At 36.4% G+C, this 10,704-nt stretch overlaps 2 protein-coding genes across 2 annotated transcripts; both read right to left on the bottom strand.

Annotated features, from left to right (window-relative positions):
- Positions 1–414: 414 nt before the first annotated feature.
- LOC145045771 (uncharacterized) lies at positions 415–2,202 on the bottom strand. Its single transcript, XM_078994092.1, has 3 exons — positions 1,503–2,202; positions 765–836; positions 415–665 (listed from the first exon to the last, which is right to left on the bottom strand). The coding sequence occupies exons 1-3, from the start codon at positions 2,085–2,087 to the stop codon at positions 663–665; spliced, it is 660 nt and encodes a 219-aa protein (XP_078850218.1). The 5' UTR covers positions 2,088–2,202; the 3' UTR covers positions 415–662.
- A 448-nt stretch (positions 2,203–2,650) lies between these two features.
- On the bottom strand, positions 2,651–5,738 carry LOC145045770 (nitrate regulatory gene2 protein-like). The gene is made up of 4 exons (XM_078994091.1): positions 4,444–5,738; positions 4,146–4,321; positions 3,781–4,004; positions 2,651–3,600 (listed from the first exon to the last, which is right to left on the bottom strand). Exons 1-4 carry the CDS (start codon positions 5,516–5,518, stop codon positions 2,820–2,822), a joined length of 2,256 nt encoding a protein of 751 aa, XP_078850217.1. The 5' UTR covers positions 5,519–5,738; the 3' UTR covers positions 2,651–2,819.
- Between the last annotated feature and the right edge of the window lie 4,966 nt (positions 5,739–10,704).

Here is a 10,704-nt window from a genome sequence, read left to right as displayed (position 1 = left end):
GCGGTTTTTCTATAAATCATCCTACATTTTATGATTTTATCTCTAAAAGATGAAACGAAAATTTTCCTTCATAAAGAATCCCGTCAAACGGGCGTCAAAAATGTACTTCAATACATGTCTCCTAAATTATTTTATTCAAAAACCTCGCATTCAACACAATAATCATTTATAAAAACAAACTAAAGAAATCAGCATCATGTCTCAACTCGTAAAGATAAACTATGTTGATATAATTAAAAGCGGATCACAAAAACGACCAAAATGGGGAACGAAATATCTCCAAATAACTGCCTTTTCAACATGTGTCACAAATGACCTCTTAAACATGTAACTCCCATTTTCACTTTTTCAGTACTTATTTATGAGATTTGCTTTTTTCATACTTTTTTTTTTTTTGCGAAAATGACGTTCATATTTCTTTGAAAGAAATGGTAGTTACACGTATTTCAATCAATAAGGCGAAATAACAAATTAACAATATGTAAACCGGAGTGTATGATGTCATTATATTTACATTGGGGTTTATTTTATGAATCAGCTCTAACACAATAATCAATAATCACCCCCCGAAAAGAAAAAACTAATTTAAGGAGAATTTACCTAAAACCATAGCATGATTTGTTTCTTCTTGATAGCTTTTGTCAGTGTTCTTCCACATCACATCACTGATCACAAAAAACTCATTATTTTTTTTTTTGTAAACTAAACAGAGGGATTTAAATCTTTTCATTATATAATGAAACTGGGAAAAGGTTTCAATTTACCGCAGGATAACAGTCTTGTCGTTCGATTGTTTGATTGTTTATGTTCATCACAACCTCACATGATAACTTGGCCTGTTCATCATCATCAGTTATTATTAGAAGCAAATATATGACAGATGAGAATTGAAGATTGAAGATGGAGCAGATATGCATGAATTATGATAATGGAATCAAGGTTCTCTATGTATGAATCATCAAAATGATCATTTTTTTTAACCAAAACATGAACAACCTAGACATGTATGCTTTAAAAAGTTAGGTGATGTTTCTTTCTTTTGATCATTGCAATATCTAATAAAAAAGTACTAGATTACAGGCTATAGATAAAGATATAGATCCAGATGGCTTAATATGCACCCTAACAATTCTACCAGATGGAGTTTCAATTGATAAAATTCATGCTTATGCAATGCATTATTTTCTCAAGAGTGTAATAGCAGTCATAAAGAACGCAAATTTGAGTGGATAATCAACTAAATTCAAAAGGAAAACGAAACTTTGTTATGGTACTTTACTTTGCAATAACTGGAGCTCATAACAATCAATATGAGACACAGTTCTATAACATCAATCAAATAGGAAGAGTTGTGTTTTTTGGAAGTAGTAATTAACTGATTATCAGCTATAACTTGAAATTAACCACGAACTGAAGTATTAAATCCACCAGAAAACTGCCTGTAGATTATACATTCATATAGTATTATACAAAATAGAGATTAACCAGACAGATATCCATACCGAAATTGGCAGTTGAAAGAAGAAAATTCCAAGGCTGCCGCGAATTTCAGGGGTCGTGGTAAACGGGATCGAACCTTTCACCAGATCTTGAAACAGAGAAAATGCTTCGGAGATCACTTCTGATCCATTAAGAACCAGTGTAGCATCGATATACGATGTACCGAATGCCTTAACCTTTCCATCATCCGATGTGACAAACCCTAGCTGCTCTCCCCTGTACCCGACCGAGACATTGAGAGACTCATAATTGAGCGAGTAAACATCAGGATTACGAACCTTAATTTTTACACCTAACACAATATCAAGGGAGATCTTAGGAACAGCGTGTATTTTCAGACGGTCGAGCCGAAGATTGACCACTTTCAGGTAAGGATCAGACGGCCAGATAAAGTAGAGAGCGACGGAGAGAAGGAGGATGGTGCTGGCGAAGGAGAGATAGCGGCGGCATAAACGACGCCACCTGCGGTGGCCGGAGGGAGAGTAGAAGGGTAAGACAACGACATATTGGTTTTGTTGAGGAGTAGAAGGAAGAGCATCGTAGCGATAGTCGGTGGGAGGCGGTGGTTCGGGTTTTCCGGACGCCATGATTTCGAAGTTTCGCTGTGGTTTCCGCTGTAAATAGCAGGCCTTTTATAAATTGTGCACTTCGGTCCTCGTTTTTCTCTCGATTAGTTATTATGTTTCATCCCAAGTTGAGTTAATAACAGAAAAGCCATTAAGTTTTCCCACAAATTTTGTTTTGACCCTAAATTAATTTTTCATATTAATTTTGCCATTAATTCCGTAGAAACCTTCAATTTCACTTTCCCTAACTTATTGTCAACTGTTTTATATCATACACTATTTTTTTTTTTTTTTTTTTTTTTTTTTTTTAATATTATACAACCCTTGTAAAACAGTATAACAAAAAACTGACAGCGAGTTTCAGAGGACCTTTAATTATAAAAGTGGAGCGTTTGTATCATCTTTCCATCGAACCTCCATTGTTGCGTTGCATGAATGACTACCTTCTGGTGAAAGTTTTGGAGATAGAAGCATCTGAAAATTGCATTGTAAGTTGCTCTAACCATCAATTTCATGTTTCCTTTTATTTGATTTCATACATATCGATGATTTTTTTATTAGTGGTTGTTATGGCATCCACATCATACAAAAGAAAGGATAATATTATAAAATATAGGGTAATACCAAAAATGAAATCACATTAACATACAACTAAGCCTCCTTCACACTTGAATCATACAAATCAAATTAATAACCTTTACCAAATCATACAAACAAGTGAACAACAAGCTTTTGCTTACATCATATCATACCTCATGAAAAACTTGCATTTGGATTTTGGTTCATCCTTTGAGACCTCAAGCTTTTATACATATGTGAACAAGCCCGAGAAAATTCCGACATTGCCCTGAAAACCTCTGGTAAACCCGTCTTCAAATTCATCAAAGATTTATCCCTCACTTGAATACACTGCCTCTGGTACCCTTCTTCCTCTTCCTCCAATCTCTTCTTCAATAACTCAACTGTAATTTGTTGTTCAGCAATCACTTCCTTATCATGCTCCATATCTTCCGAACTTCTTTTCTGAATATATCTATTATACCAATCTTCAAACTTTCGTGTTTTTCGCGTCAACTCCCTTCTTGTTTCCTCACATCTTTCCTTCATTTTCATTTCATCTGTTTGGTACTGAAAGATCGTGTCCATGACAGCTGCAAAGTTGTGTATAGCTGTTCTTGCTCCTTCTTCCGGAAGCTTCTCAAGGAAATCGTTCCATGTTCTTAAAAGGGATTGGATTGGTGGGGTTTGTGGTCTTTGAGGTGAGGACACTTTTTCTCTTAGGTTGTTGTCGATTGGGATAAGGTTGAGTTTTAGCCAATTGTTGAGAGCCTTTACATATTCTTTTTGGTGTGACATGAGTTTTTCAAATTGGGAATGCCACATTTGGACATGATCGTGAAGTTGGCTTGTGTTTTTGTAATGGAGTTCGCTTGTTTCTTTTGGTGAATGAGAGATGTCAAGAGATCGTAAAGCTTGAACAATTTTTGATTGGTAGTCGTGTTGTAATTTCATGTTTTCCCACATTTCCGCCATCCTATTTAAAAAAACATTTACAGTTAAAAGGTTATTCTTCCAACAACCCCTGACACAGTCTGGCAATCAAGGATCCATAGGGAATTGGCAACTACTTTTTCAATCCACATTGGAATTGGATTTTTCTGACCATTTATCTAAAGAATAATTTTGAGAAGAATCATAAGGATTTGAAACTTACCCATTGACAAGTTGGACGAGTTTTGGGTACAATTGTTCATCACGAAGCCGATTGATTTCAGAAACGGTTGAATCCATTGATTGCATGTCTACGATGTATCTTGTGTGCAGATGACTTACAGTTGCTTTTGTTCTCTCCAAATGATCGGTGCTAGCACCACGTTTTTTGAGTTTATTTAGTGATGCGATCTTTTTGTGGTACTCAAGTTTCATCAATTCACCTGCCTGTTGACTTGAGCATTAATCAATATGTTCAACTTAATCCAGTAAGATATATATGAGTGATTCTTTTACTTGATACAGAAAGATGACTTCTTTATACAGACAAAACTTAATGGAAAATGTGATGTGAAACTGTGAAAGTACCTTGACTTCATCATATAGCTTCTTCTCCCATGCAAGCATCTTGTCCAACACTGTAGCATGAGTTTCATTCTCTTCAGAATCAAAGTCATCCTTCTTATCATCAGCATCTGGTAGTCCTTTAAAAGACTTATTCCATGTAATCACGCGCATGACTCTTGCAGAATGATCTATATGCCCTGAAAACCAATAAGCCAGTCATCGATATCAGCATTAAGAGAATTTTCTACTAAGTTCTAGATCAAATCTTGCAAACAGTTTACTACCAGCATAATTAAGAACATGGATCGTGCTGATATACCTCGATTATCAGCAAAATTTGAGTGGTAATGCAGTCTATTGGCCTCGAGCATCTTTGAAACCTCATTGGCGCTTTCTGATGCTTGCAGAAAACAATCATCAAGCTTAGTAAATATCTGCAACAAGTCCAGACTCTGTCCACCACCACCCTTCGCGGATGATCTTCTGACATCTGCTGGAACTGACACAGGAACCCGAACCTTCTTTACAGCTTTAGGTAGGGGTGGTGGAGGCTCTTCCTCCACTTCAGTTGCCAATTCTTCAACTTCATTATCACCACTACCGCCACCTCTTTCATCGCCGCCGTTGTGATTCATATGATTCTTCATAGACCTGTGTTGCACCTGCACCTCCTCCTCCTCCTCCTCCAACACTTTCCGTTGGTGGATTTCTTCACGTTCGAATCTACTGCTATGGCTATCTGCTTCAGCCAGACTCGGACCTGTAACATTTTCCATCGGCGGGAAAAAGTAATCCCATGAAGACATCCCGTGAGACGGAGGTGGAGGCGGTGCGGCACGATTGAGAGTGTTTTCGGTCGGACGTGGTGGTGTTGGCTGGGGTGGAGATGGCGGAGGGAAATCCTGTTTTTCGGCCTCTCTTTTCGAAACACTTCTGACACCGGCACCAGCGGAGCTTCTAGAACTAGTCCGGTGCTTTAAGCTACGATCATCAATCTCATCATCCTCGTCGCCTTCTTCGATGATCGGTTCAGGATGCGACTTGAATTCCGGTTCCGAAATGGTGAACTCCGGCATAGTAGCGGCTCGTTGGAGAGGCGGTGGTGGGGGCGGAGGGAAGTTTTCGTAAGGGGGTTGTGGTGGTGCTGGAGGGAGAATGGTTGTCGAAGAGGACACTGCGTCAACAGAGGAAGGATGCCGGTGATCAGAGAATTGAACCTCGCCTTGGGCGTAGTCACTAAGTGCGGCGCCGGTGTTCTTGAGAGCGGCGGCGTAGGAGAAGTGGGCAGCGGCGAAGGCGTTCCGAGCAGATACTGATTCTTTCATCACTGTTTTCCTTTCCTTGCACCGATTCACAATTTCTTCGTTCTCGATCTTCGATTGTGTACAACCCATCTCTGATAAGATCCGACTGATCTACAAACCAATTATTTATCAGAAAATTGGAGGAATCAATTTACAGTGTAATCTGAGTGCTTTCTGGTCTGTACTGTACAGTAGGGAAGAACGGAGAGAGATAGAGAGAGGTGATTTGGGGATACTGAAATGCGAATGTTAGCCAACGCGAACATCCATGATGACGATTGTCAGATACGGCGACGTTTTGCAAGGCCGACAAACACTTGGAAGTTCTTTTGTACAAGGGATTAGGAAAGTCAAAAAGATTGCCATATATATATTTTCACTTCAACCCCTCTTGTTGTAAGTCTTATGATTCTAGACCCACTAACTTTTCTTTTAAAATTTAAGATTACGTTCCTTTAAACCATTTATATGTTCTGTTTACATATTATACGAATAAATGAGATGCTATTATCATATCATTGCTGGACGAGAATAAGTCGAAGTGATCCAATAAAATAATACGGCATATACTCAAAACCAAAAAAATTAATTGGATTTATAAATAATACATAATTTAATTGGATTTATAAATAATACATACAGATTTCGACGGAATTTCGGTATGTTTAGTGTTGGAGGAAATAGGGCTTGCTTTGGAGATTTGGATGCAATTTTTATCGTGCGAACACTTTTCGAACGGATATTTCTAACATATGTCTGACTTACAAAAAATTCAGTATACAATAATCCAAGATGACACTTACGATTCTAAGAACAGAAATCGTAAGTCAAATTGGTAGAAGAATTTTTGTTTTGGTTGAAGAAAACAAGAGCTAATAATTTTCGTGTCCGTTTCTTAAAGAGAAAAATCGTTTATATATAATAAACAAGATTGGGGTTGGCCGTCATCTGGTTTTTTTGAAACAAATCAAGAGTATACAAATTAATGAGGAAACAAATCAATGGAATCTAAATTAATGAGGAAACAAATCCGAAATTAATGAGGAAATCAATGGCTACCAAAATTGATAAGATTTGTCAATTTTACCATAATTACCCATCTTCTAAATTAGTTAGGAGAATCAAGAATTTAATTGCATTATCAATGGTTACCAAAATTGATAAAATTTATCAATTTTACCATAATAACCCATTAAAATTCGGTTTTTCCGTAATATAACTAATTCAAATTTTCGAAGACCTTTTTGGAGAGTTGTCCCTAAACCCTGCATTTCTGTCGTACCGGCTTATAATTCGATCTTGTGCATGTGTGCACTCCGCACAAACCTTTACATATATTATATTACAAATTATGAAGCCCCTTAGCTCACATTCTAGTTCCAGTTACATAAAATGAAACGGTAACATTTCCTATTTTAGTGTAACCCTTGAAAAAACATAACCTTATCAAAACAAACCAAACTAATACATAATGAAAATATTGAAATGATTGAATTTTCACTTAGTATCATACACTTGCAAATACTCGAGAATCAAGGTGTTTAAAGAATTGAACTCATCAACCCATTTGAATATCATAAAGTAAAATACATACTAGTTTACTGAATTTCTAGTAAAATACAACTTGACACTATTATAAAGTCGTGTGTTCCAATCCTTTCATGATCGTATTAAGGTCAAGTCCACAACCTCTTGAAATGCGGCTACACTTCACAATCACGTAGGTAACTCTTTTCCACGTATCTGCATATACATTTATCAAATTAATTATTAAGAAGTTAAACTTCGACCTGACTAACTTGCAGAACCGAAGACATACCCGGGATAAATACTTCATGTGTTCCAATCTATAAGTATGAGATTTTCACATTGAATTCAACTCTTAACATTATATTAGGAGAGAATTGGGTGTCTCATCATTACATAATTAAATGGACTTTAATCCTATCCCGATTACATACTTGTGCACTAAGTCTCTTGTTAGACCTTTAGTCAGGTGATCTGCTAAATTTTGTTGTGATTTCACAAACTTAAACTGAAATCATACCATTCATGATTAGTTCTCTAATCATACCATGTCTAACACCTAGGTTTCTAGACTTGCCATTATAAACCTTGCTATATGCCTTAGCCAAAGCAGTTGCACTATCATAAAGGATAGAAATAGGTGCTATTGGTTTAGACCACAAAGGAATCTCATATACTAAATTCCTTATCCACTCTACTTCTTTACCAGCATCTGATAACGCAACAAACTCAGATTCCATTGTTGAGTTTGTAATGCAAGATTGCTTCTTTGAAGCCTAAGAAATGGCACCTCCTCTAAGCAAAAATACCCAACCAGAAGTTGAGGAATGGTCCTCCATGTTGGTTATCCAACTTGCATTTGAATGACCTTCTAAAACTGAAGGATTACCCAAGTAACTCAAACTATAATACATGGTTCCTTTAAGATACCTAAATACTCTATTCACTACTTGCCAATGTTGAGCACTAGGATTACTAGCGTACCTGCTTAACTTGCCCACGGTAAAAACAATATCATGTATGTTACTTATCATGGTATACATCAAGCTACCAATAGCCTTAGAGTATTCCAATTGTGAAATAGGAACACCATTATTTGGCATTAATTTCACACTAGAATCCATAGGAGTACTCACAGGATAACAATCGGTAAAATTAAATCGCTTGAGAATTTTCTCAATATAAGGACTTTGAGTCATTACCATACAATTGTTCATCCTTTTAATTCTTATTCCAAAAATTACACCAACCTCTCCTAAATCTTTCATGGAAAACTTAGATGATAACAATTTCTTTGTTTCATCTACTTGATTTTGGTCGGTACAAAAAATCAACATGTCATCTACATATAAGCAAATGATCACTCCAGCTCTAGTAGCATCATCAAATCTACTATAAACACATTTGTCACATTGGTTTGTCTTGAATCCAGAAGAAAATAATGTCATCAATTTTTTATGCCATTGTTTAGGCGCTTGTTTCAGCCCATACAAAGATTTGACAAGCTTACAAACCATATGCTCTTTTATCGGGCATAATGAAACCTTCTGGTTGTTTCATGTAAACTTCCTCATCAATATCACCATTTAAAAAGGTTGCTTTCACATCCATTTGGTGAATAACCAGATTGTGGATTCTTGTCAAGCCAATCAACAATCTAATAGGAGAAATACGTGTAATTGGAGCATACATATCAAGATAGTCAATACCGGGTTTTTGTCTAAAACCTTGAATGACTAACTGAGCTTTGAATTTGTCAATAGTCCCATTAACATTTATTTTCTTTTTGAAAATCCATTTGCAACCAAGTGGTTTAGAACCCGGAGGCAAATTAGACAACACCCATATGTTGTTCTCCAGGATTTATGACATTTCATCATCAATTGCTTCCTTCCAAAAGGCACTATCGCGAGACTCCATGACCTCTTGATATGTCTTAGGATCATCTTCAATACTATAGCAATAAGATTATTCATGATTAATTTCATCCCTTGAACCTTCCACCAAATACAGTTGGAAGTCGGATCTAAAAAAATTCGCAATTTGGCCTATTTTACTTCTACGAAGCTCTTGTGGTTCTTGCACATTACCACCATCTTGACTTTCTAAATTTTGCATATTATTATTACCAAAAGTCAAATCCTTAGGCCTTTGAATTGATGAAAAACGCATCTCATCAAAAATTGCATCCGTGATTCGATAATGGTGTTAATCGAAACTGAATCATTAGGTTCTATTATATAGAACTTATATGTCTTGGAATGTTCAGCATATCCAATGAATATATAATCAATTCCACATTCTCCCAAAAATTTATTTTTTGGACTCGGTGAGTTTTACAACTTCCCGACATCCCCAAACCCGAAAATAACTTAGATTTGGCTTTTTCTTGAACCAAAGTTCATATGGGACCGTTTTGTTCCTTTTATTTGGAACCCTATTTAATAAATAGCAGGTTATTAACATGACCTCTCCCCTGAATCTATCACTCAATCGCGAGTACGGCAACATCAAGTTTACCATTTCCTTTAAAACTCGATTTTTGCATGCAACAATACGATTCTTTTGGGGTGTGTAAGGTGTTGTGATCTCATGAATGATACCCACTGATTGGAAGTATATGGGATCCATATATTCACATCCCCTATCAATCCTAAGACATTTAACCGGATTGCCCAATTACAATTCCACCTTGGTTTTGTATATTTTGAATTTATCTAAGGCTTCGTCCATATAAAGTAACAAATACACATAGAAAAACCAAGTGCAGTCATCAATGAAGGTGACTACATACTTTTTATTTTCCCAAAGAAGAAGTGGAGTAAAAATCACATAGGTCATTGTGTACAAGTTCCTAAATAGATGAATTTCTGGTGACATTAGGAAATGGCTTTTTTGTCACTTTTGTAAGCATGCATGTTTTATATTTCTCAGAAGTCATATCAAAGACTGGAATTAATCCATCTTTTGACATCTCATGCATCCTTCTAAAGTTGACATGACCTAATCTTACATGCCAAAACATAGATTTATCAACATTAGAAGCAGAAGATACAAATACAAAATTTTGAACAGGTAATAATTTGTCAACAATATTCTTCATCCATATTCATACGGTGCAGTTTAAACCGACCATATATGCCAATGAATCATTGTATTGTTTGGTGACAACCCTTGAACCGTCCATCTTATAATTATTAAAATCACTGAACATAAATTTCTTGCTAGAAACGTCATCAGTGATGTATTTCAATTCAAGGGTGTCCCACAACTCCTTGACAATCAAAGCTTTACTATGGATATCAAATAGAGCATCAGACATACCATTCAGAATGTGACCTTTGCAGATGTAGTCATCGTTGTCCCACTTCTGTCTCCTCCTTATCTCTTCAATCATCTCATCAACACCCCCCTTAACTTTTGTTGGTCTTGGAGTAGTCAGCACGTATGCTGATTTCAGAGTAATCAGCATGAAGTGCATCTTCTTCTTCCAGCATCTGAAAATCGACACCTTCAAACTTCTCCAGCTTTGCAAACTTTGTGGTCATCTCGCGGATTGAGTCTCCCATCTCTAGAAATAGAAATATCAGTTTGATTATTGGATGAAATAGGGTTTACTTTGGAGATCTGGATACCACTTGGAGCGCATGAACACTTTTGAACTGATATTTCTACCCTATGCCTAGGTTACAAGAAATTCAGCCTAGGATAATCCAAGAGGACACTTATGATTCTAGGCATAGAAATCG

This window comes from Lactuca saligna, chromosome 5 (genome assembly GCF_052625555.1).
Source record: "Lactuca saligna cultivar CGN05327 chromosome 5, ASM5262555v1, whole genome shotgun sequence".
Classification (NCBI taxonomy): domain Eukaryota; kingdom Viridiplantae; phylum Streptophyta; class Magnoliopsida; order Asterales; family Asteraceae; genus Lactuca; species Lactuca saligna.
This window is presented reverse-complemented; position numbering and strand designations above follow the sequence as displayed.

What these genes read in the sequence shown, in the direction of transcription:
- LOC145045771 (XM_078994092.1), bottom strand. Translation starts at nt 2,087, where the DNA reads ATGGCGTCCGGAAAACCCGAACCACCGCCTCCCACCGACTATCGCTAC. An exon ending in TCTTTCAACTGCCAATTTCG is followed by an intron (nt 837 to 1,502) that starts GTATGGATATCT and finishes GATGATGAACAG; the next exon opens with GCCAAGTTATCATGTGAGGT.
- LOC145045770 (XM_078994091.1), bottom strand. Translation starts at nt 5,518, where the DNA reads ATGGGTTGTACACAATCGAAGATCGAGAACGAAGAAATTGTGAATCGG. An exon ending in AAATTTTGCTGATAATCGAG is followed by an intron (nt 4,322 to 4,443) that starts GTATATCAGCAC and finishes ATTGGTTTTCAG; the next exon opens with GGCATATAGATCATTCTGCA. An exon ending in AGCTATATGATGAAGTCAAG is followed by an intron (nt 4,005 to 4,145) that starts GTACTTTCACAG and finishes TCAAGTCAACAG; the next exon opens with GCAGGTGAATTGATGAAACT.